Genomic DNA, 25,263 nt, shown 5'->3' with positions numbered 1-25,263 from the left:
AGATCCACGGTGGGAACTGTCCAGTAGGAAGCAGAGCTGTGGTGGGAGCTGTCCAGCTGAGCTCAAGCCACAGGAGAAATGCAGAGCAGCCAGAGTCACTGCCCGAGGCAGAGAGCCTGGAAGAGAAATGCTCTAACTTCTCTCTCTCCCACCAATGCCTCCCGTTGACCAGACCTGATCAGCTGGCTGGGAAGCCTGAGGAATACAGCTTGCTGGAAAAGGGCAGGGATGGGTCTGTGGGCAAACAGGACATGGCTGCCCACAGGACCAGTTCTGTTTTCTAGGGAGACTGCAGCCGCGGCCGTGTGGAGGAAGGGCAGGCTGGTGTTAGGGAGGCCATGGAAATCACTGCAGCATTCTGAAGGATCCGTGTGAGGCTCTGAACCAGTGGAGATGGGGCGGAGGGGCGGGGTCAGAGGACATGCCTGTCTAGGGGACCACTTGAAGGCAGGGAGTGAGAGGGAAGAGGGGGCAGGATGTTGGGGGCGTCTAGTTTGGGCAGCTGCGAAGAATCCAGGCAGGGAGCAGGGGAGTGACAGTGAAGGACCCCCTTTCAATGCCCTGATTTTGAGGTTCCTGCAGGTCACCCCCGTGGGGACCTTGTGTCCCCCTTCGGAGCTTCAGTTTCGTTCTGTTTAAGAATGAGGACTAATAACAAATGGCATTTATTGATGCTCACTGTGTGCCCGGCATGGCTCTGAGCACTTTGTGTATAATAGCTAATTTAATCCTGATGAAACTATTGCTACCCCCATTTTACTGATGCGGAAACTGAGGCACAGGAAGATGTCGCCCGCCTGAGCGCACCTAGCTTGTAAGCGCTACGGTGTGAGTCTCGGCAGCCTTGTTCGCCTGCCGCAACCTCCTAGACCTGTTGTGAGAATTAACCGAGGTGACATCGCACAGCGTCCGGCATGAAGCAGTCACATTTTGGCTTAGTATCGCTGTAGGAACTACGTTAGCCTTTGTGAGAAATTTAGAGACACACACCCTTTAAGGTAATGTCAACCTATCACTGAGACAGGGAGGAGGTGTGAGCGCCGAAATAACAAGAGTATTTGAAGATTGATAGACTTGAATTCAAATATGGTCTTACCTTGACATTTCGGTGACCTGGAACAAGTGAACTTAATTAAACTCTCTGAACCGTGGTTTATTCACTTGTAACATGGGCACAATAATACCTCGTCTGCATCGCACATAGTAGGTGGTCAGTAGCTGTTAGGTCTCCTTTCCCCGGGAATCTCTTGGTCCAGTAAAACAAGGGGAACCTTGGCTCTCATCCTGCCTCACTGTGGACTTGTCTTTCGGTGAGTCCCGTCTACTCTTGACCTGGGTTCCTCATCATCAAGGAACAGACCTCCAAGAGGAGGAGACCCTCCAGGGCTCCAGCTCCTGAAACCTACAGCCCGTGATCTCGTGTCCCCAACTTTCCTTGCTGTCTAATGGAGCCATAACATCAACCTCGCAAGCAGGCTGAGTACCGGGAGACCATGTGGTCTTTGAGGGCAACATTTGGTCCTTAGAGGGCATGGATTTGACCTCCTGAGGACATTCTGCGTCTACTCCGGGCAAGGGAAGAAGGTTTGGGGGCAGGCCCAGCACTGCGAGCGTGTCCATAAGAGCTGTAAGCATCTTAGATGAGCATTCTATTCATAAAATGTCATATTATCGCTCTAAATAACCGGCATGGGTAAGTGAATCAAATCACTTTCACCTTCGTTTCTTTGCTCATCAAAAAAATTCCTGAGTAGCTATTACGTGCCACGCACAGCAAAAGGTGCTGGAAACACAGCAGCGAACAGACGTCATCCAGGACGTCACATTCTGGCTCGGGGCAGGTAGCAAACAAGGAAACACACAGAAGGCAGTTGAAGTTGGTGATCAATGTTACAAGGAAAAGGAGAGACAGAGATGGGGCAAGGGTGCTTGGGAGAGAGAGAGGCCGGTGGGGACTCTGAGAAGATAACGTCTAAGAGGACACCTGAAGCCTCAGGCGGGTCAGGCGCGAGGTTACAGGAAGGGCATTCCAGGCAGCGGGAACAGCAAATACAAAAGCCTCAAGGAGGAATGAGCTGGGAGCCAACCCTCCTGATGAGAAGGGAGCAAGTGGCAGCCAGATCATGAACCGCCTTGGAGGCAGATTTGCATTTATTCCAGGTGCACAGGTAACAGTGGGAAGCTCTGAGCAGGGGAGCGGCGGTCTGGGTCAGATTTCATTTACATTTCACGAGTGCTTGGAAGCCTTTGGAAGCAATTTTCTCTGCTGACTTCAGAGAATTAATTAGTTAATATCAGCACGACACTCGAAAATCTTGGAGGAACAGGAACACATTATTATTATTTCCCCATTGAGGCTTTCTAAGTGGAGGTCGGAGGGCCTGGGATTCTTGCCCAAGGAGGCTGAATGAGAAATGGCCCGCGGTCCCCTGCTAAAGGAAACATTTCTTTGTCCTGCCCCGCTGGGAAATCCGACTTCCATTTTTATAAGGCCAGAGAGGCACTTGGAAACAGGGCCAGTTCTGACTCTGTAATTAATTTCAAAGAAAAGTCATTTACCTTCGCTGCCTGTAAAAAGATTAAAAAATAACTTTTGTTTAGGTAATGGCTTTCTCCAGAGAACTCACTGCAGTCGACAGCAAGCAGTTTGATCTTCTCACCTTGCTCTGAAGGAGGCAGGAAACCCACTGCCTTTTCATTTTTATGTTTTAAAAATGCAAGGACTCACCCCAGAGTTTCCCCAGCAAGCTTGGGGAAGCCAGCTGTCAGACGCTGCGTGTGCATGAGATCCCAGAAACTTACCCTGACGCCATTTCCTTCCTTCTGAGACTGTACATTTTTGCTGATGATTTCTGTCTAGTGAGTCTCTCTGTGCTTTCCCAGCAACAGCTGATGTCGACTGTACCTTTGCCTGATGCCAGGCACGTTCCACTCAGCATCTCATTTAATGGAAAATGTGTGGAGGGAGGGACTGTTGCTGTCATGAATGTCACAGATGAGGAAACTGAGGCTCACAGAAGCCCAGGAGCTTTGTGAGATTACACTGCTTAGAAGAGGCTCGGCTGGGACTCGGACCCAGGCCATTGGACGCCAGAGCCCAGAGCTGAACCGTCACCTGACTCCTTTGAATTCAAACCCTAAAAATAACTGGGTGTCTTTGCAGAGTCTTTGTATCGCATTCAAGGCATATTTTTTGTTTACTTATTTTTGGGTGGCAATACCGGTTTTTTCTTGTTGTGTATATGAAGCCATGGGGGTGGGAGGTGGGTGGGTGCAAAGTGGAGAGAAATGCCATTTATGGATTGTCTGCTAAACCTTGTGCAGCCATGGCTGTGTCTCGGTGCCAGACAACTGTGCCTGCTGACTAAACGGGTCTGAAGGGTGACAAAGCTTGAAAACCCGACTGTCACTGCAGAATTCGGAATAGACTGCAACTGAGCACTTGAGTCATCTGTTAAAGATGCCACTCTGGGCCCCTGTCATGCAGTGCCCACTTAGAGCCAAGAACACACATGAAAAACAGCGCTGCTTTAATTCCGATGCCTGGGGGCGCCTGTCCTGTGTGAGGGGACTGCGGGACCACACTGTTGTTTGGCAAACACCCCACTCTGGTGGCCACTTGTCACGGAAGGGGGCGGCTGGGCTACAGGAATGGCTGCGGCTCAGTGATTGGTGAATAACCAGGCTCCCCACAGAGGACATGGCAAGCAGGAGACGCATTCCGTACTGCCTGTATCGGCCCTGTCAGCTCGGCTTCAGTGACCCTACCAGCCCTGGTGACGCTGCCAGTTACCCCCAAGTGCATTCCCAGCGCATGTACAGCGGCATCCAACCAGACTTCACACCAAGCCTGTTTGGAATTCGTCCTCACCTCCAATATTAGGCAAATTATTCAGAGCATGGGGTTCAGAATCAGAGGAACCCTGAATAGAAGGTCCCCATCATTCCAAACGTGCATAAGACAAACCCACATAAACTGCAACCAGTCAGGATGTCAGCGGAAGCCCAGGTAGCTCAGGCAGTGTATAGTATTGCGGTTCCTTAAGCATTCTTGGGTATGGGGTGTGGTATGTATCTCATTTAACAAGGTGGAGGAAGGCTTTTTGGAAAGTAGAGGTGCGTTTACAGATGTGATGCAGGGAGGACAGGAGGGTAATATACTGATATTGATGATGGAACAGACCAGCTGGCTTCAAGTTCTGGCTCCACTAACCACCAGCTGTGTGACCTTAGGCAAGTTACTGAACCTCTCTGTGCTTTAGTTTCACCAGCTTGAAAATGGAGATTAATAATAGTGTCTAACTTTTGGGTTCTCATGAAGATGAGATCATTAGCAGGGCAAGTGCCTGGCAGTGTGTTAATGCTCAATGAATTTTAGCTAAAAAAAAGAAAAAAAGAAAAAAGAAAGAAAACCAATAGAAAGGAATCCAGGATCTTATTTTCAACCTGGGAAGATGGAGCCGGTGGAACAAAGCTGCTGGATGGTGATGGAATAGGAAAGCCTGGGGGGGTGGTAACAGCGTCTTACAGAAGTATCCTAAGTCTCCTGACTGCCCTTGTGCGTAATATTGATCAGAAGGAAATCGGTACTATTGGAAGAGGGAAATGCATTAGGATAAATAATATATGTATGTAAAAGGTATTTAGTTTGCATAGCTGGGGAATAACAAATATATTTGGTCTTTGTCCCTGGTTCCTGGCACAGAGCTCCTAAAACTTGGAATTTTCTGAGCGACAGAGCTGTCTTTTGTCATTAATAGGTGCCCCTTTATCAGACCTGAGTTCATACTAATGAGGTGACTTCGGTTGGGGCCCCCAGAGAGCCTCTGGATGGGACTGGTCACCGGAAAAGCCAGTGAACGAGAATTTGTTGCAAAAAGCTGTAAGGTCTGAACTTAAAACAAAAGGGGCTCCCACGTGTTAAACCGTAAAGTTGTGGATGCGGGAAACTTGGATAATGCAACAACCAGCCTCTAGGTTGGACTTCAGTAATAACAGCAGTGGGTCACGCTGATCGCCAGGTGCTCTGAGCCTTGCACGTGAATTAACGCTCAGAGCAACCCAATGATACGGGTCTGACAGTGTCCCCATTATATCAATGAGGAGACCCAGGCACAGCGACTGGTGAAGTGGTGGAGCCAGGATTGAAAATAAGCCCAGGGACTGTGTGGTGCTGTCCGTAGTCCTGACTTTCAGATGCTAAAAGCAGAGCTGCAGGTGAAATCATTCCAACTTTGCTGTTTCTAGTGAGTCCTCCATATGGAGTGAAATGTACGTGGTTCCCATTCCTTGGGGTGGGGGCTCGGGGGCTGTATAATTCTAGACATATCTCTTTGTGGTCTTCATAAAATCTTGAGTTGGAAAATCTCTCCTGGGTGGGCTCTATTCTCCTACCACGATGGAAGTCCTGTGTCCTGGGCCCCAAATTTAAACATCCCCCTTCACAGACCCACTGAGTGAGCCGTCTGTCACATCAGGTTAAAATGTGCAAAGCGGGACGGAGGCTTCCTCTGAGTCTCCTTTGTCAGTTGGTGGCACTGCCATCCTGTTGGTCACCCAGGCTGTGCCCCTGGGGGCCTCCATTTCTTCCCTCTCTTTCAGTCCCCGCCCTCATGTCCAGCCGGCCATCAAATCATCAATCAGGTGCTGTTTCTTAAATCGTCCTCGGACACGGCCCTGCTTCCACCCCCACGGCCCCCATCCTCGTGCCCTTATAGAGCTTCTGTGATTGTCACAGCAGCCGTTTTCCAGCTGGCGACTCTGCTTGGTTTTGTCATCTTGTTTGTAATGTTTCCTTTCTTTTTCTTTTTTCCTCTCTGAACTGTGTTGATTTCTGTTACCTTTTGGAAAAACTTGGAAGACCTGCCCCTTGAAGGTAACTACCTTAAAGATTTTTAAAGAAATCCTTAAATCTACACTAAGCTATCCAAATGGATAACAAAATGGCAGTTTTGAGGGTCTCCTTTTTGAGGGGGAAGATGAGAAATTTCATTTTGGAATTTTCCCTGCCCCCAACTTTGTGACTTTTAAAAGAACTTGCAGGGGATGGGGGGAGTCAACCTTGTATCCATAGTAAAACAGTATTGTAGAGTCGTTATTTGCGTGGGACTGGCTTCGGCAGACCCCGCGTGTTCTTCCAGCCACAGTTTCCTTGTTCTTGCGTATTTACCTCTGATGGTGGTTCTGTTTTTCTGGCTCAGGTCTTTTTAAGTCCTTTATTCAGAATGGGTCTTTGCATGTTTGAGAAAATCCTTCCGTGACTTCTCCCCAGATGACAACTTGGCTGGATACAGAAGCCTTTGGTCACACTCTTTACTTGAGTGCCTTGTAAAGGATGTTCCAGTGTTTTCTGCCATTTAGTTAAGTTACAAGTCTGAAGCCAACATAATATTTCCTCTGGATAATTATTTTTAATTTTTAAAATTTTTTTTAAATTGGGGAATATTGGAGAACAGTGTGTTTTTTCCAGGACCCATCAGCTTCAAGTCAAGTAGTTGTTTCAGTATGTTTGTGGAGGGCGCAGCTCACTGGCCCCTGTGGGAATCGAACCGGCGACGTTGGTGTTGTGAACAGTGCACTCTAACCACTGAGCCAACCGGCCGCCCCTCCCCCGGATATTTATAGGAATTAAATCTTTTTTTGCCCCAGTGTTTCTATAAATGGATCTTACTTGCCTAAACCAAAGTCCAGTCTCCATTTAAAAACTATTATCTCTATTTAGATCCAAAGTTTTCTTCTGTTATTCAGGAGTGTGCTCCTTTGAGAGTTGTACTATTTATTCCTGTTTTCTCTCATGATTTTTATCATTTCACCGCTCCCTTGGAGTTCGAGGGAAAGAGGAGTGAGTCTTCTCAAGTTTCTCTTCCAGCCTGCAGACTGTCTTACCCGTGTGGTCTTACCAACTATGTGCCACCTCCGAGTGGCCTCCAATTTGATTACTGTGTTTTTCATCTTTAGATGGCTTCTTCCTAATTCAACATTAATTTCTCATTGTGACCAGGTGTCCCCATTTCCTAGATTTAAAAGCCTTCTTGGATCTTGTTAAGATCACAGATCAGATATTTTCACAGTGTTTATCTCCTTGCCTTCCTCCCTCTCACCTTCCTGCTTTCCCTCTTCCTCCTCTTCTTTGTCTTTGGTTGGTTGTAAGTTAATGTCCCCAACTGTGAAGAGAGAGGTTCCCTTCCTTGGAACTGCAGCCTATTTGGGTGCACCCCCTGCTGCCTCTCACGTTGGCCCCAATTTTATAAGAGGGACCTTGAGGTCCACACTGAACGAGAAAAGGGGAACAAAACCAAAAGGTACCTGTAAATGGCCAAGGTTAGGGACCCAGAAGCGTGTGTGTGTGTGTGTGTGTGTGTGTGTGTGTGTGTGTCGTGGGGGTAATAGAAGGAGCAGTGTCTCTGGGGGCCTCTGCAGGGAGCTTTGTCACAGATACTAGAAACAAAACCCAGGGTGTCTCTGTGGCACACCTAGGACCCAGACATACAATGCTGGTGGCACAGGTGCGAGAGAAGGCGGAGGTTTCCCACCAACATGAAAGACCTGACGAGGCAGCGTCTGCAAACGGAAGGTTGTGCTTGATCAGTCAGCAGATGAGCGTGGGTCCGGCTAAGAAGTTCTGAGTTTGGGTTTTTCAGCTTACGCTTCCCCTGACCTCTGTCTCAACTGGGGAGGCTGCGTTCTAAGCTTAGTCTTCCCCTGAATTATACTTTGAAAGTACATCCAGTGACATTGTCCTACTGTCCTGGGTGCTGGGGCTGCCATGGGGAGGAAAACAGACATGGTCTTTCCTCTCATGGGATTTATCACCTGAACGTTAGTGGTCAGGTATCAGCCTGATAATCACAGTAATACACACAAGCAAAGAGTAATCACAGAGTGTGTAACTGGGAGTGGGAGGGTGGTCAGGGATGCTTCCTGGAGGAAGTGGTATTTGAGCTGTGATCTGAAGGATGAATAGGGGCAAAGCAAGCCAGTGTGGGTGTGCGTATGAGTGGAAAGCATGGGGGCAGGTGCAAACCTCTGCGTTGGGAGGAAGTGAACTATTTGAGGAATGTGCATAAACACCACCCCTGTGGTTGGAGTGGGAGTGGGAGAGGGTGGGGGTGTGAGGCTGGGGGGTGATACCAGATGAGGTCAGAAGGGTTGGCTGGGCCATAACTAAGGGCCCAGGCTTCACCCTAAGAGCAGTGGGAGGCCGGGAAGGGTTTCTCTGAGGGGTGCAGCTGGAAGGAGAGATGACACAATGAGGTTGCCCTTGGGAGAAGGGCCCGTAGAAGCAAAGTCTCCAGGCTGGTGTTGGGGAATGAGCAGCGTGGGAGGAGGAGGGAATTAGGGGGGAGCCCCAGGACCAGAGAGATGGTCCCACTGCCCCACTGAGGGTGGGCGTGCCCACTCTCCAACGGAGTGGTGTTATTTCTGGTTTTGGTTTTCCTGCGTGCAACCAGCCACTGACATAGGGCGGGGGCAGATGGGGGAAATCAGATGCTTACTTGGGTGGGTTGATCTGCCCTTTCTTCAGGGTGTGGGAGGATGACCCCCCCAGGAGCCTCGCCTCTCACCCTACTGGTGCCCGGAGCCCACACCCCTGACTTAGGGGGCATGGGGGAGGTTCTAGCACATTCTCCCTGTCACTTCCCCGACACACAACCTCTTCCATAAAGGGAGTCCCATGTCAGACCTCAGAGCACTCCTTTCCTATGGGCAGAAAGTCCTCCGTGCTCCTCACATGTCCCCTGTCCCCGCCTGCGTCCTCTGAGCTGTGGGTACGTGGAGATGGCTAGGAAGCTGAGCTGACGACGCGGAGACTTAGGAACATAAAAATACCTCTCTGGAAACATCCCTCTTGAGAGGTGCACCGGCTTATGCTGATCAAAACAAGAAACAACAGTGCCTGCTCTGACCCTCTACGGGGTAGTTTTTCAAACATCTGATACTTTTGGGGAAGAAAACGCTGTGTCTTGTTCAGGTGTGTAGTTCCTGAGCTCGGTTACGCATTGCATGTCCTCTGTCATCAGCATGTGTTTAGGGACAAAGGGTTAATTTGAAATGGCCTTGGCCCCCTGCAGAGCAGCCCTGCCTTGGGGATACGACTAATTATCCAGCGGTGGGAGATCTCTGGGCTCATTTCAAGGTAGATCAGAGATGAGGTTTGAAAATGTGTTCACAGCTGGGTGGCTTTTGTGGGAGAAGTGAGAGAGGGGCGGGTCCCTCCAGAGGACTGATTGGTTGGTTGTGAGCAATGAGAAAAATAGCGCTTGGAATGTGTTCTCTCTAAGTTTTTATTTCTCGTTCTGTAGCTGAGGCTCATTATGGCTGGAAACTTCAGTACATTAGTGGACTCTGCAAATCAATGAAATAATTAGTAGGTCATTTCTGGGTGAAAAGAATTCTTTACGTGGAAGTAAGTGCCGCTGACCGTAGGCGTCAGGCAGGTGACAGAGGGAGGTGACAGGCAGGGGTGGGGCTGAAGGGGATGGGAAAGCAAGGTCCGGTCTCCAGCTGGCGGGTGGCCCGTGGGGAGGTGGGCGCCGGGCTGCCCCGTGTTCCCGTGTTTTTCAAAACAAGCTGAATATCTGGAGTTTTACGTGGACTTAGTTGGCGGCTTGATTCGGAATACTTCTGCACGTCACACGAGACAAAGCCCACCGGTTTGCAGCCACGAGTCTACACTGCGGTAGAGACATTCTGTTCTCTCGGTGATTTACACCCACCGGACGCTCACGAAAAGCGGGACGATGAGGCACAGGGCCCCATGATTATGGGCTTCTGTTTCTCTTTATTTATTGGGAGGACTCTGTTCCTCACTGACTCTCTGGTCCAAGTGGGGACACGTAATGTGCGTCCACCCCATCGACCCCGCAGAGAATGACCACCAGGGAAAACACCGGCTGAGGCCGCAGGCCGACACTCAGCTCCAGCCTGTCACTTCCTCAGCCCTGCCTGGCGTCCAGCAGAAGCTGCCATCGAAGGTGGGGTGGGTTGTGTGCAGTTCAATGGCAGAGGGTCTTATTCCTGGTGCCGACTCTGTGACTAGCCCCCCGTGGGGTCGGGCAGTGTTACCACACAAGCCCTGTTGGAGACCGGTTGTCACCTAGCCCAGAATGACACAGATGTACAGGTGTGGCTGTGTGCTTTGTCTACCTGAAGGACACTCGGGTCTCATGTTCCACCCACTGTGCGCCCCTTGAGAGGAAAGGGTTTGCCCGGGTGATCCTTCCGGTTACAGTGACCAGCGCCGTGCTGGCCACGCCGTGGAAGCACAGGGATCGTTCTTTTCTGTATCAAACTGGACGTTTGCTTATGGAGAAAAGTCAGATTTACAGGGAGGGCTTTGTGAGTCCTCAGCGACTTCTCCAAGTCGTTGGAGTAACTGAGGTCGATAAACGAATGAGAGAGGGACCTGGGCTGAGAGAAGAGAAAGCGACTTGAGGAAGGAGACGGTGGAGGAAGGATCAGAGGCGAGGCGCGTCAGGAGGGCGGGACCCGCCATCGCATCCCGTCGTCAGCGCAGATAAATATGCTCCATGAATACTTGGTGAATGAATGAATGAATGAATGAATGAATGAACGAACGGGTGGGCGGTGCCGACTCCTGCACAGAAATCGTAGAATGAAGGTTAAAGACAGGCCATTTTAGAGTTGTTTGTACTTTGCGGCAGTAGCAGTCTCAACAGAGTGACGGGGACAGATACCTGACTTTAACGGGTCAAAAGAATGACCTTAGCTGTCCTTCCTTCCAGAAGGCTCCCCATGACTCCCCTGCTCCCCGTCGCCCAGTAGAGGTGATGCTCTTCTCATGTCCTGCCCCCATCGGCAACACTTAATGAGATGCATATTACCCAGCATGCGTTTGCCTGCCCCTGTCTGTAAGCGACACGAGTGCTGAGGCCAGAACCCGAGAACTTTTATATCTGACTGCCCAGTAATCTTAGTTGTGATGTGTAGTGGGGGGTTAAGACAAAAACGTTCCCTAGCGATAACCAAGCAAATAGAGAAAACGAATTTTCGTGCAATACAGCACCTGGAGAATTGAGAAATGCACAAATCTAAATGGACGCACAGACAAGCTCCTTCTTCCTGGGAGAGGCCTGATGGAGGATGTTCAGAGAGCCCCCCCATTGGCGGGCTGCGGGAAGCGGGGCTCCATTTTGGAGTTCCGAAGATGCCACTGAAAACAAAAGCACTTTCCCCCTTACCTATTTCAGGCCTGAGAACCGGGCAGAGTACCTTTCTTAGCAGTAAGAGCCCTTGAGCTAAGTCAGAACCAGGAGAGAGGTTTGGTGAGCCTACCCCTCAATAAAAGTGAAAGTGGTGGGCAGATGCCCAACGGGGCTTCCAACTCCCCATAGAAATATTTATCAAACGTGGAAAAATGTTCACAACGTACTGCTAAATGAAAAGCAGCTTACAAAATGATCTGTACGTGTGCATTTCTAAGAAAAATGTGCTTTTCTTTCCCTTCTTAAAAAAAAACTTTTTTGGTAGAAACAAATTGGTAGATAGAAAATGAAAGATTGCAAGGGCATTCACTGAAATGTTTACTTCGTGACAATTGAATTTTCGTGTTTTGTACTTATCTTTTTTTCTTGGGTTTCTGCATTAAGAATTATTACTTGAGGAATAATTTTTTTAAAAGCCACAGAATATAACTCAACACGAACATTGCTATAGGATGCTTTTTTTAATAACATGCTTAATCATACGGGAAATGATGATATTTAGTGAAAAAAGTAAAGTGTGGTGCGTGTGTGATGATGTCATGCTTGTGGTCACTGATGAGTCTGCGTCTGTGCCCAGGAAAAGGGGGTGACTCTCTCCAGCCGGTGAGCCAAGGGCTGAGTTTTATATTTTTCTTTTCCGTATTTTTGGTTAGAATAACTGTAATTCAAGTAATTAAATTTTAAAAATTAATTAAAATTTCTATTATAATAGCTACATGTCCATTTGTAATTAAAATTACTGGTAAACATAAATTCCCCTAAAGGTGTCTGAAAAAGCATATAGGTTAGGAAACGTGTCTGCAAACATTGTGTAAGATTTTTACAACTTTAAAATCTTTATCGTGGGGCCGGTCCGGTGGCTCAGTTGGTTAGAGCTCCACGCTCCTAACTCCGAAGGCTGCCGGTTCGATTCCCACATGGGCCAGTGGGCTCTCAACCACAAGGTTGCCGGTTCAATTCCTCGAATCCCACAAGAGATGGTGGGCAGCGCCGCCTGCAACTAAGATTGAAAGGACAACAACTTGACTTGGAAAAAAGGCCTGGAAGTACACACTGTTCCCCTATAAAATCCTGTTCTCCTTCCCCAATAAAATCTTTAAAAAAAAACAAACACAAAAAAAAACTTCATCGTTGTTCTCTTTTGTTTTGTTTCCTGACTATTTTATGTGGTAATTATAGAAAAAAAAATCCTTAAAAAAAACATAATGAGGAGGCATTGTTTTGACCATGTCACGCCGCTGCCTCTATCCCTCCATAGCTCCCTATTGCTTTGAAGTCCAAACTCCCCAAACAGACTAACAGCCCTTTGACAGCTGGCTTTGCCTTCCTCTCTGTCCTCAGCTGTCCCTGCACCACTCCTGTCACCACCCAGTCTCTCAACAGCCATCCTGGACTCCTGCACGTGCTGTCCCCTGGGTGGGGACACACTTCTTCCTCCTCCTGCCCTCCCCTTGCCTCACAAACTCCCAGCTGAAACGTCACTTCCTTTCACCTCTCTCTGCTCCCGTTTAGTCATTCTTCTTTAGATGTTCTGTCACCACGTTGTGCATCTTCTAGTGAAGTGGCCACGGCACGTTGTCAGTTCTAGTTTATCTGCCCACGCTTCCCAGGAGCCTGGCGTTCCCTCACGGCGGCTCCTGTCCTCAGCACAGCACTTGCAAAGCCTGAGGTGCTGCGTGCGGACATTGGGGTCCACGGGAGAGGGAGGGCTTACCGACCGTCTGGGGCAGCTCAGAAAGGGACAGCCGGGCTTCCCGCCCTCCATGCAGCCTTCGGAGACCCAGTGGGTGGGGGACAGTTACAGACGTTGCCAAGGGTCTGAGGAAAAGCTCAGAGAGCCAGTCTGGGCTGGGGACAGTGCACTAGGCTTAGCAGTAGAAAGAGTGATCCCTGACCAGGTGTGGTTTTCGTTAGTCCTTGAATGAAGAGGAACCTGCACAGGCAAAGGCCCGCGGGCTGGGAAGTGTTTGGTGTCCAGAGAGACAAGGCCCTGGAGTGAGCAGGAGCGGAGGAGGGCGCGATGGGGGCAAATGGGACTTGGAGGAAGCGACACGAGGAAAAGATTTCAGGTCCCGATGGCAAAGCCATTCAGCCCCCGCTTTGGACTTGAGGCGACGTGGAGCCAGCTAGCCAGGACTGCTCTGCTTGTCGCGTGGATATTCAACAAGAGGCTTACTAATGGGAAACAATGCCAGTTAGCTCTCTGCTGTAGCTGCCAGCTGTAAATGCAGCACACACAGACGTGCGGTGATCGGTGTCAGAGAAAACCCAACAGACGCAAGCAGCTCATTGGACGTGAAGTAGTACGAAGCTGTTGCATCCAAAATATGTTTGGGAAACCAGCTTATAAACGGTGTTTACAGGCTGTGCCCGTTGGGAGCTAACGTGTTTCTGTTTTGCTGAAGCTCTTTAAAAAATTTATAGCAAGATCAACATAATAAAGCCAATAAAGGGAATTTTTAAAAACCCAACAAATAGAGAAAAGTAACCCTATGTCATTTTCCTGTTGAACGCAGGAGGATACAAGTCTTGTGCTACAGATTTACTAATGTGGTAGAAGAGCCTCTTAAAATTGTTTCATGAAAACAATACATGCTCATTATTTGAAACAGAAAGCAAAAGCGACAAAGAAAGAAAACCGACAGTACAAAACCAGCTTTTAATGAAAACCGGTGTTCTTGCATACCCCTGCCCACCCTCAGTGGTGCTTCTCAGAGACCATCAGTGTTAACTCCTGTAGCGGTTTCTTCTGGCGGTTACACCCTTAGCTCTAAATAACATGCAGACACTACAGTTTATCCACTGTAGACGCAGTGGTGATGGGCAGGAATTCAGCTCATTTGTCACTGCGTCCCTTCTTCTCTCAACCACCTTCCCGCTATACTTAATTCTCTTACTATAGGTACTTAACTTTGCAATGTTAGGAACAAATTTAGGCCACAATTTTAAATGTGAGGCCCATGGCAACGCTAGGAGGAAATCAGGGGGCCGTGGGAGGAGTGACAGCAGGTGAGGAAGGACAAAGCTTTGGGGGCATCCTTCTCGCCCCTCCCGCTTTCTCCAAAGCACCAGCAAATTCTCTGGGCTTTGCCTTCAAAACATCCCCCGAGTTTGATGGCGTCTCCCACTGCCTCCGAAGCTTCCGGTGTGGTTGGGCCCATCTTCTCTCCCCAGATCGTTGAAATTGCCTTCTGATGGGTCCCCTTTTTCCACTCTTGCTGCTCTGCAAAAAGACCTTCTCAGGTGTAAGTCGCTGCTCAAAGCCTTCTCCTGCCCCTGGACCACAGCCCTCCCCCCTGATTTCACCCTCCCCACTGAGTTCCACGCCCCCTTTGATGTGCCTCAGCCAGTCCCACTGTGCTCCCAGCTCAGGGCCTGTGCAGGGATCCTCTGTCTGGAATATTCTTCACCCAGCAATCTGCACGGCTCACTCCCTTTCCTGAGCTCTGGAGGAGTGGCAGTAAGTATGGAACGCCAGGGGCAGACCATTTTTAGAGGCGTCTGGCCCATAAGGCGAGAAGACAGTGAGTACCAGGAAGACGCAGGACGGAGGGGAGCTTTGACCAGTCAGATGGCCCCAGGACCGGTTTTCAGTTAAAGTAGAAGGAACGGGAGAGGCTGTGAATCTAAGAGAGAGAGAAGTTAATGTGGAGAGAATGTCCCTAAGGAGGCAGCAGGCACAAGATCAAAAGCATGAGTGGATGAAACAAAATTAATTAACAAGTTCATGCCTGAAAGCCATCATTTTCTCTCGGAAAGAGAAGCCAGGGTCTAACCCAAGGGGACCAGGCTAAGTTCGGAGGAGAGAGGAGGTGGTAATGTGGGCTTGTGCGCACCGCTGTCGAGGGGGGCCAGGGAGGGAGATGGCCAGGGCCCGTAAAAGGGCTGCCCGAGGGGCAAGCAGAGCTGGAGACGTTGAAGGGTCCCCCGCACACACTGGTATGGTTTGTTTTTTCTCCTGGTAATGCTCGGCAGTCCTTGTGTTGTACTAATAAAATGATACTCCACTGATATTTAGTAGAGGGTTATCATTTCCCCCATTGTACAGATTGGGAAACTGAGGCACAGGGGTTGTATTAGTCAGGGTTCTCCTGAGAAACAGAACCAATAGGATATATATGTAGCTCTCTCTCTCTCTCTCTCTCTCTCTCTCTCTCTGTCTCTGTCTCTCTCTCTCTCTCTCTCTCTCTCCCCCCCCCCGCCCCCTGGGGAAGGGTTGAGGAAGAAGCAGAGATAGAAAATAATGAAGAGACATGTCTTTCGGATGAGGCAGGAAGGAATGGATCCCCTGAGAGAGAGAGGGCGGACCCGCCCCAGCCCCCAAGGCCTGGCTTATTGGAGGTCGTCTGCAGACACTTGTTGAATGAACAGCTGAATAAACCCGGCTGTTTAGGTGAAGCTGGAAGAGGAGGAAGCAGACGTAACTCGTAACTCGCTCATCCAGCAAGTACTTGAGCGCTGCCGGCCTAAGCCCTGGGAGCGCGGCAGGGAACAAAACAGACCGAAGCTCCTGTTCTCCGGAGGAGCCGGGCTTCAGATAAGGGAGAGCGTGTGGTGAACACTAGGGTGTCCGTGCACATGAGGAGCCAGGATACAAACATGAGCGGACGCAGAGCCTGAGAAGGATGGGGTGGGGGCAGGCAGGGCACACGGCAGATTGGGTGACCAGGGCAGTCGTCTGTGAGGAGGTGACATCTGTCCAGAGACCCGACGAAGCCTCTGAGCCAGACTGGGACCTGTCTGGTGGGGAGTGCGCCAGGCAGTACCACCACCTGGCACCGGAAGGTGCCGGTGTCCTCGGAGCAGCAGCAGGAGGGCAGTGTGGCAGGAGAGTGGTGGGGAGGAGGACGGCCCAAGGGTGACGTCAGAGCAGTGGACAGGCTTTTAGGCGGCATCAGCCTCGGCGGGCAGGTGGCCACCAGGAGCGTGTTCTTGGACGCAGTGTAACGTGGTCACCGCACATTTTGCAAGCTGTACCTGCCACGGGAGGCAGAGCGGTGCTCCCAGGCTCGTGAGCATGAGCCCAGCAGAGCCAGCACCCAGCTCCCTCTGACACCCACTGACCAGCGCAGAATCGGCTCACTTAGCTGTGCTTAGCGGCCCCCCCACTCTTCTCTGTGGCTCACGGGAGGGGGTCACAGCGCCGGTGTGGGCTTCCTTCCAGACCTGGAATTTGTTTGTTTTCTGTCTTTTATCACAAACATCCTGCTGTCCTTTGCCAGTATTCCTGGTAGTGGAACCTTTTGGTTTTGTTATATTTTAATCTGCTTAGTGAACGTGGCTTCTCTATCTGGCCCCACAAATCACCGGTTATCATCACGGTCAATGGTCTGTGTCCGGCCAATTTCACAGACAAACACCTCTCGCCCGGTCACTGTGCCTGATGTGGGCAAGTCTGATTTACAAAGTCAATAAAAATGCATCCAGGGAATTACTGGGCCTACTGGCGTAATAGATGAGATTAAAACCTCCAAGTTTCGGACAATAAGTCACTTAACACATGTAAGGGGGCAAGTGGGTTGTGGAAATGGCAGCTGGTGAGAGACAGGCACCCCTGGGAGGGGATTTATTGGAAGACAGAGAGACTAATGGATTAATGGCTTCCAGTACCTTTCCCTGCATGACGTGGGAGCAGACGTCATAGTATATTTCATTGGTCACTTTGGAACGCAGACAATTTTTTTTTTGTAGTGGAAGATCTTCTGGAACAAAAACGTAGGGGCATTTTGTAAGGAATGTTTTTTTGTTTTTTTTTAATTAAGAGTTTTCCTCATTGCCAAATGAGTAAGTGTTCATGTTAGTTGCTGTAGGCCGGCGTGCCTGGAAAGCAGGCCTGGGCAGAGGGAGACACTGGGCTATGATGTCACTCAAGAAGGGCTCAGCTGATCCCGTGGGAGCCCTAGAGCTGGGCTGAATGGGGGGACCGGGCCCTTGTATGCCAACATGGGCCACTCATTGGCTGCAGGTGTCCCAGGAAGTGTGCGTGTGACACCCTGCGTGAGGCCATTCCTAGAACGAGTGTCAGTAGGGAGGTGACGATGGCCACCACTCCCGGAGGCTGGGGGCAGAAGGGCCTGAGTCCTGGAGCAGGGGTCTGGGTGGCACCCCAGCAGACATTTTAGAAAAGACAAGCAAAAAGGAGAAAAGAGATATTACCCCAGAACCCACGAACCTGAGAAAAGCGTTGTACCTCATCTCAATCTACTGTATCACACAGATATGTGTATGTGTAACGGAATGTGTATCGTGTGTGTGATACACAGACACACACACATGTATGTGCAAAAATGGTTCATACTATTTTATGTCTTGCTTTTTTCTGACTGTAGCATAACCTTTTCTCTGTGTTAATATAGATTAAAATAGACACATCTAGTCTTACCCAGTATTTCATATCAAAGAGTTTTCATTAAGGAAATAATCTGAGATGTATACACAAGATGTTTATTGCAGTATTACTTGTAAAGGTTAAAAAAAATCCAGAACAACCTAAGTAACATATTTAATGTTTAAATACGTTATACTGTATCTCTATCATGGCTGTTGTAAACAGAAGTTTACTGTAATAATGTGAGAAACAGCGCCCAATATATGATTAATTTTTTTCTTTTTTAAGGATATAAAATACTAGCATTTGGTGGCAAAAAAAAGTACTTTGGGAAAAAAACAGTTGAATATCCTCCAAAAGGTTCCCAATGGTTATAGCTGAGTGATGGAGTCACAGCTGCCTTTCTTTTCTCTTTCTTTTTAGCATTATTGTTTCATTCCTTTTTTCCCCCAGAATGTATTACTTTATAATTAGAAAGAAAGCATTTTAAATATCCTTGGTTGGTCCCCAATTATTTTAAACATTACTTTAAAAATTGAAACCGTAATTAATGTGTACAGCAAAATAGCCAATAAAACAAAATGGTATACAGCGAAACATTAGGTCTCTCCAGGCACCTCCCTCTCCCCCAGTTCTCTCCCTAAGAGGCGACCACTATGAGCAATTTTCTTTTACATTCTTGTAGGAATGTCCTGTGTGATACAAACACGCACACACACACATGCGAAAGCAGGCTCTACACGCTACCCCTCAGTGAATACATCTTGGAGAACTTTCTAAATCACAACACACAGATCAACTGCATCCTTTTAGCACCTAAGTAGGACCAGGCACCGCCCCACCCAGAGGGAGGTGGGTGAGAGTGGAGGATACTTGTTAGTCTCACAGTCCATGTACAAGAAGCATTTGTCGGCCCAATGAGCTTGCGTCAGAGGTGGGGACAAGTGCATCCGGAGGACATGTCTCTTCATTGTTTTCTCTACTCCCTCTCACCTCTGTACACACGCTCACCTCACCTCAAGGGAAGGAAAGAAGGAGAGGTAAAATACAAACTCTCCGCTTTGCTTCCTCACGACTGACCAATGCACGTACTCTGCGCAAGACCTTCTAGGATCTTCCAGTAAACACAACATTGAAAAATGTCTGCCTCGCGGGGGTGCATTCTAGTAGGAGGAGACGGACGGTAAACCGTGTGTGGGATAACAACTGTTACTGCGATTTTATTGTTAAAATGGCATCATATATAATGACTGTGATGTTGCCAGCACATAATAAATGCTTAGTAAATGGTATAATAGCTATAATCTTACATTTAGTATGATTCTAAGTCTTAATGAGCTACGTCAGAAGGACGTTGATAAGCCTGAGACGAAGTCCCATTGCTGTCACTTCTCCCTACTGCCCTAACTCCAATCTCTGGAGGCTAACAGAACTGTTTCATCCTGACAACGCTCAGACAGATGCCCCCTCCCACATGCACCCAACATGCATCATGTTTCGGGTGAAAATGTGCCAAGTCCTCCAGCTGTTCACCCAGACATCCAAGTCTCATGTTTCAAATGGGGACGATAATACTCATCTTCTAGGAGGGAAAAGTTACCGTATATTAAAGCTCTAGCATGTTTATAGCATATAGTAGGTGCTCTTTCGTCCTGTCCCCCTTGAGAGCAGAGTGTCAATTGTCCTGCTTTCCTGGAGCCAGCCTTGCTAGTGGCATGAGAATCGGCTCTGGAATCAGATGGCCTGGGTCCGAAACTGGCTCCCTCAATGCCGTGTGACCTTGGGCAAGTTCCTTAACCTCTCCTTGCCCCACTTACCTCACCTGTGAAATGGGAACAGCAGCACTGTGCTTGTGTTGACTAACTGAGATGATCCAGGTAAAGCACCTAGAACGGTGCCTGGTATGCAGCAGACTCTGTCTACAGTCTCAGGCTGTCCTTGTTCTAAGTGACAGGCACACAGAGGGACAGGCAGTCCTCGGGAGGGGGGCGCGATCCCCTAACTCCTATAGTGGCCTCAGTCCTCCGACCTAGGCCGTCTCCTCCCACCGCTGACTCATTCGGAGCTGATGGTGTTTTCCGCATGAGGTCCCATTTAAGCGTGAAGACGCTTATTGTCTCCTCGACCAGCTGCTGTTTCCTCTGGACTCGAGTACAGGCCTTCAGGTCAATCCCTGTTTAATTCCATCCTGCTGGTTTTGTGCTGTGAGTGTGATTGTTCAGGAATCTTTTGGGGGCTCAGTCTGTCATCCAGCACTGGCCAGCATGCCTCCTCTCCTGGCTCATGGACGAAGTGGGTGTTCTAATACCAGGAGAAAGAGCCAGGGCATGTAGTGGGCAGGTCGCTCCTGCTGACCCAGAATTCTGCATGTCATATTCTTTTAGGGAACACCACCCTCTCCCATGGCATGAAGTTTTGGTGGGGCTGTCAGTCAAAGTCCAGGAGGAGGGTACAGGTCCCAAGATGGGCCAATCATATTTTTCCTCTGGAAGCAAACTATTGAGAAAAGTAACACAAAGAACTTTCTCTACCCAAGGGGGTAAAAAAGGACAGAAACAAATAGTCAGAACAGCTATTTGAAGAGACTGCCCACTAGCTCCTAATCTGTGGATCTTTGGGGCGACCTTTTCATATCCTGCTGGGTCTGGTTCTCCAACTTTGCTTTTGATGGCATAGATCCGGTATTTATTGCCACAGGAATGCTGTGTAACAAACTTACGGTCTCAGTGTGTGTCCCACAAATTCGTACGGTCAAGTCCTAACCCCCAGGACCTCAGAATGTGGCTGTATTTGGAGCTGGGCCTTCAAAGAGGTAACGAAGTGAAAATGAGGCCTTGGCTGGGCCTTGATCCTGTCTGGATGGTGTTGTCCTCATGAGAAGGGGACATTTGGACTCGCAGAGAATCCACAGGTGTGTGGGCGCGAGAGGAAAGGCCGTGTGAGGACACAGCAGCCCCAGCCCCTGGCACTGTGCCCGCCTCCACACGAAAGCCTGTCGATGAGTGACAGATGTGAGGCTCGCATATTCTGCAGCCACTTCCTCCTCCTGGAATCGAGGACCATAACTGTGTGTGTTTCCTTTAGGTGACAGAACGTATGATGGTGCTCAGTAGAAGAGACGGGACCCTCCACCTCGTGGTCTCTAAGGTAAGCTATCGGGCTAGAAGGCCCGAGTCTGACAGGTACTAAGTGTAAACACAGCAAACATTTTGAGCCAGTGTCCTGCACAATAATGAATCACTCCCTTCATCCCTTTCAATGGTGGGCTCAGCTACACTTCTGCCTGTTTAACCGGTGTAAACAGTTGGGAAAGTTTTCATTCTGGTGGGAAAAGGTAGTTTTATCTCCCCAGAGTTTTACTTCCTGTGAGGTAATGAAATCAAGTGAAAATAGATTACTAGTCCCTTCCTCAATAAAAACTGGTTTGGAGCGAGCAGTTGGGAAGCTCATTAGGGCATGGGGGCTGGGAAAGGGAGGGTGAATTCTTACTGGTTTATCGCTCATAGGGAGAAAGCCATGAGGGGTTAAGCATTAACCAATATAGGTACTACCTGTTCCTAAGTCACATAGATAATACTCATCCGAGATTTGTTCGAACTACATTCAATTCTATCAGTGGGAAAAGTGGCTGTTAGTTGATAGATCAGTATGACTGCCTCCTAGGGGATTGGTTCTTGAAGATACAGCCGTCCACCTTCACATGTCTCCAGGTGGCGCGTGGTTGGTCCTGGGCTACAGGGACAGCTCTACTGGTTACAGGGACACAGATGGTGTAAGGGCAGGAATTCTCAGTCGGCAGTGACCCAGCTAGGGAGAGTCAGTCTCCTATTGTAGTGTGTAAACCTGAGAGTTCAGAGGTGGACGTTCACACTGGCTGACTCCTTTGGCCAGCCCATCTCTTGCAAGGTTTTTTCTTTACTGTCAAGAATCTTGGCAGAGAATTCATTTTCTAAAATATGGCAGATACACTTGGCAGATAAAGTCTACCTGTGAAACCTTGTGCACCTTCCACTTTGGGGGAGAAGCCTCCTGGCCATTGGGGGTTAACAGCTAGGAAGCTAGAGGGTGTGGGAGGAGGTTTAGGATCATGGACTGGTGCTTGCTGCCCGAGGGACACCCTGGGACTTGGGGACCGCTCATTCTTCTGAATGAAGCTAATTCCACATGGCCAACCAAGTCTGGGGGTGGGGAAGGGGGCGGAGTCTGCAGGCTTCTGGGACCCGGCTACGTGCAGGTAGGTTTACTGAGGAAGCAAGGAAAAGGCATGTATATTTGCCTGAGGCAGAAGAAATAAAAGATAAGAAAGAGCCTGGGGCTCCAAGTGCCCCCCCCCCAGAGGGGAAATGGGAAAAGCATCAAACAGGTGAAGCAGAGGAAGTGGGGGAGGCAGTCAGGTAGGATCCACAGGTGCTGGGAGGGTGGCTTGCCTGGCACAAAGGCCTGATCCTCATCGATGGGGAGCAGAGCGAAGGAGTGTGGGCGAAGCCAGCTCTTCCCCAGGCAATGCCAGGGCCTGCCGCCCGGCTCCTGCCCCCAGAAAATGAAGCTGCTTCTGTCAGTCTGGTCTCAGTCGTGCATGCGGTTTGCCTAAACTTGATATTTACAGCTTTCTGAGGGGTGCATGTCGTGGGGCCAAAGCGATTGCCCTGGGCGTTGCTGGGTGTTTACTGAGAACAAATAAAGCGATTACGTATGAGGCGAAAGAATAAGGGGTGAGCAGTGTGAAGCCATGGCTGTGACCCCCAACCCCATGCCCGTGTGAGTTGGCCTCCCCGACTGGCCACAGGTGCCTCCCTACGGCACTTGGCCATGTCCTGACTTCCTGGTCAGCCCTACACACCGTGATCGCTTGCAGCAGCTCCCGGAAGGTGGGCAGCAACCTGCAGGGTTGTCACCCAGGCACTTGTTGTGGAATGCAGGTCCATTTAGGAAAAGCAAATACCCGGGCGCTGGGAAAACAATAAGCTTATACTTGTACGAGGGCATTTGTACGCGTGCGCGGATGCTAGTAAAGAAAACCCCCAGTCTCTCCTTAACCACCCCCGTCTACCATGCCCCCATCTGTCTCTATCCATTCACACCCACAGAAGCTTGTTTTGAAATTGGAGGTGAAGGGAGGTGGGTGTGGGCGTGCTCCGAGAAAGGAAGGGGTGGAGGGAAGAGAAGTTTCCAGTTCTAAAGTTAGAGATGGGATTCCAGTTCTAGCAATTTACTTTATAGAGCTAGTCACAAAAGTATGCAAAGATGTATCTATCTGTCTATTTATCTATCTATCTAATCTAATCTATCTCTGTATCTGTGTGGACACATATATAGAGATATTTATTATAGCACTTTTCGTAATAGTGAAACATCGATAAACAACCTAAGTGTCCACCAATAGGGGAACACTTAAATCACGTATGATTTATCCTGGTACTCTGCAGCTGTTCATGAGACTGAGGTGTACGTACTGGGGTAAAAAGATCACCACATCATTAACTAGAGAAAGTAAAGCTTGTATTAATGAAATAATGAGGAAAACTGGATTGCCTATCACTTTTCTTAACGTTTGTTCTGAGGTAATAATAAATAAAGAGGTAAAAGCAAAGACTTGAGTCTCACTTATGAGCCATATGATTTTGGCCGTGACACAACTCCTGTGGACTTCAGTGTCTTTCTATTTCAAATGGGAGTCATAAAGCCTGGAATTCTCGTGCTATTTAAAAGAGATAATGTCTTCACACTAGGTAAATGTTAGTTCCCACTTCCCAAAGGTAAAAATGAGGTGACATAAATGAAGGTCTGTAGGTAAAGCCAGACGAGAGCAACTCCTTAGCAGTCGTACTTACGCAATGTAAGCTCGACCTTTTCTGGAACGGGCCTGGCCTTTTTTCTTGGCATCTGTGTTTCAGGGAGGTTACCGCTCGGGTGAGGGGAAGAGAAGAGGTGGGCATGGATGGACTCATTCTGAATCCCACGGAGCCCTTGTTGCCTAGTTGAATCCCGATATCCATTTACTCTATTATTCTGAGCTCCCATTTGATGCCTTGAAGACAGATTTAGCTAATGCTGTGTTTCAAGGCCCCAAGATTCAAATAGCTTACTGGATTTTGAAAGGTAACAAAAATGAGTGAAGTAGGCAGGGGGTTCGCTGTGCAAAAATAAGAACAGTCTTTTTTTTCTACAAAGACATTTGCTCATGCCCCTTCCCACCTCCCACCCCCAGTTTAGCTGTCATTTTACCAGTTTTTCCTAAACGTGGGAAACAGAAAAGATTTCCTTTTCCTCTGAACTGTAAGAACAACCAGACAAGTACAATAAATGGCAGCTGAAGTGCAGTGTCACGACCAAAGAGAGCGTAGGGAGGGGTGGGGACGGTGAGGAGTGGGAAACTGTGTCCTGCTCCACGTTCTCTGCTCAGTGGGAACCAACACTGAGCTCTAGACCATCAATGCCGTGAAGGGCCCAGGCCAACTGCTGCCAGAAATTCTAACTTTTCAAGCAGCGTGGAACATTTTGGTTTTTATGTGAAATATCTTGTGGGGGTTTTTGTTTTGTTTTGTTTTTGTTTTGTTGTTGTTTATTTTGTTTTTTATCATGGCCACCTATTCTTCCAAATATAAAAGCCCACAAGGGCCAACAGGATGCAGGCCCAAGAAAACACATCTGTGCACCAGGGGTGGCCTGAGGAACTGAACTTGCAATTTTGGCCGCAGCGTCTTCACGGAGAGTGTCTGAGGAGCCAGAGTGGAGGGCAAGGGTCCCAGTCAGGATCCATGCAGAAAGCAGATAATGCATGCAAATCAGGACAATTTGAGAAGGATTTATTAAGAAAAATGGGTTGCAGAAGTCTGGGCAGGACAACAGGAGCCTCAGGAATAGTCACCGCCCACACCCCCGAGGGACGGGAGGAGAGTTGTACAGAGCAAGCCTCTTGGAGAGGTTCCTTCTGCTGAGGGCTGGGTCAGCCCGCACTGACCTCTCAGAGAGGGAACCCCAAAGAAATGTCCAGGCCTCCTCCTTCCCTCCTGCTCTTGGTGCTTCCCATGGGCCAAAGCCAACCGGAAGTGAGAGCATGGGAGCCGATGTGTGTAACACACACAGCTCAGCCTCTGCGGCAGAGGCAGGGTGGAGCGGAGCGGAGAGGGGGTCTGGAGGGACGAATGGACACGTCTGGCCTAGGGAATTGAAACAGCAGATATCCGAGGATTTCTAAGGCTTCTTCTGGGTCAGGTTCAAACCCTCAGGGTTGCTTTCCCACAGTCAAGTCAGAGGCACCCCCTGCCCACATTTTAACTAAGGAGGAGAATACCTGGGAGGCAGGTATCGCTGGGGGCAGCCAAGGGAGCTCGGCTGGCATGGGCGGTTCAGGCCCATGAAAGGGTCCGGCCTCTGCTGAAGGGACAGAGAGTTGGGAGTGCGAGGGGCTTGTTGGCGGCTCCACAGAGACGGGGATGTGAACATGTCCTAAGCAAGTCAGGTTCTGCCCGGCGTACGATGGCTGCTCAACAGCAGCCTGTGGAATGGACGGTCGTCGGGCAAAGCGGGGCGTCTGGGTCTCTTCTCAGAGTGGAGCCGTGGTGCTGCGTGTGCCGGCACTGACACCTCAGACTGTGCAGGGTTTCCGCTCTTTTGAGGAGCCACTCGTAGAGGAACCCCAATAGCAGAAGGACCCGGATGGGAATCACATCCCAGCCTCACTCTGGGATTTCCTGGCTCAGAGAACAA

The 25,263-nt window shown here is 49.3% G+C and overlaps 1 protein-coding gene across 3 annotated transcripts in view; it reads left to right on the top strand.

Moving 5' to 3' along the window:
• OTOA (otoancorin) overlaps nt 1–25,263 on the top strand; it is a 166,603-nt gene that overhangs the window by 113,562 nt on the left and 27,778 nt on the right. For all 3 annotated transcript variants that reach the window (XR_012493048.1, XM_074322570.1, XM_074322569.1), the window contains one exon: nt 20,638–20,700. Coding sequence is in view for 1 of the 3 variants with exons in the window: in XM_074322570.1 (XP_074178671.1) it covers nt 20,638–20,666 (29 nt within the window). In the remaining 2 variants the exon portion in view is untranslated. Of the gene's footprint in view, nt 1–20,637; nt 20,701–25,263 lie in introns of those variants that run through there.

The sequence above is a fragment of the Rhinolophus sinicus genome, linkage group LG18 (genome assembly GCF_036562045.2).
Source record: "Rhinolophus sinicus isolate RSC01 linkage group LG18, ASM3656204v1, whole genome shotgun sequence".
NCBI lineage: Eukaryota > Metazoa > Chordata > Mammalia > Chiroptera > Rhinolophidae > Rhinolophus > Rhinolophus sinicus.
Note: the sequence above shows the minus strand (reverse complement) of the source record. Positions and strands in the feature narration are given on the sequence as shown.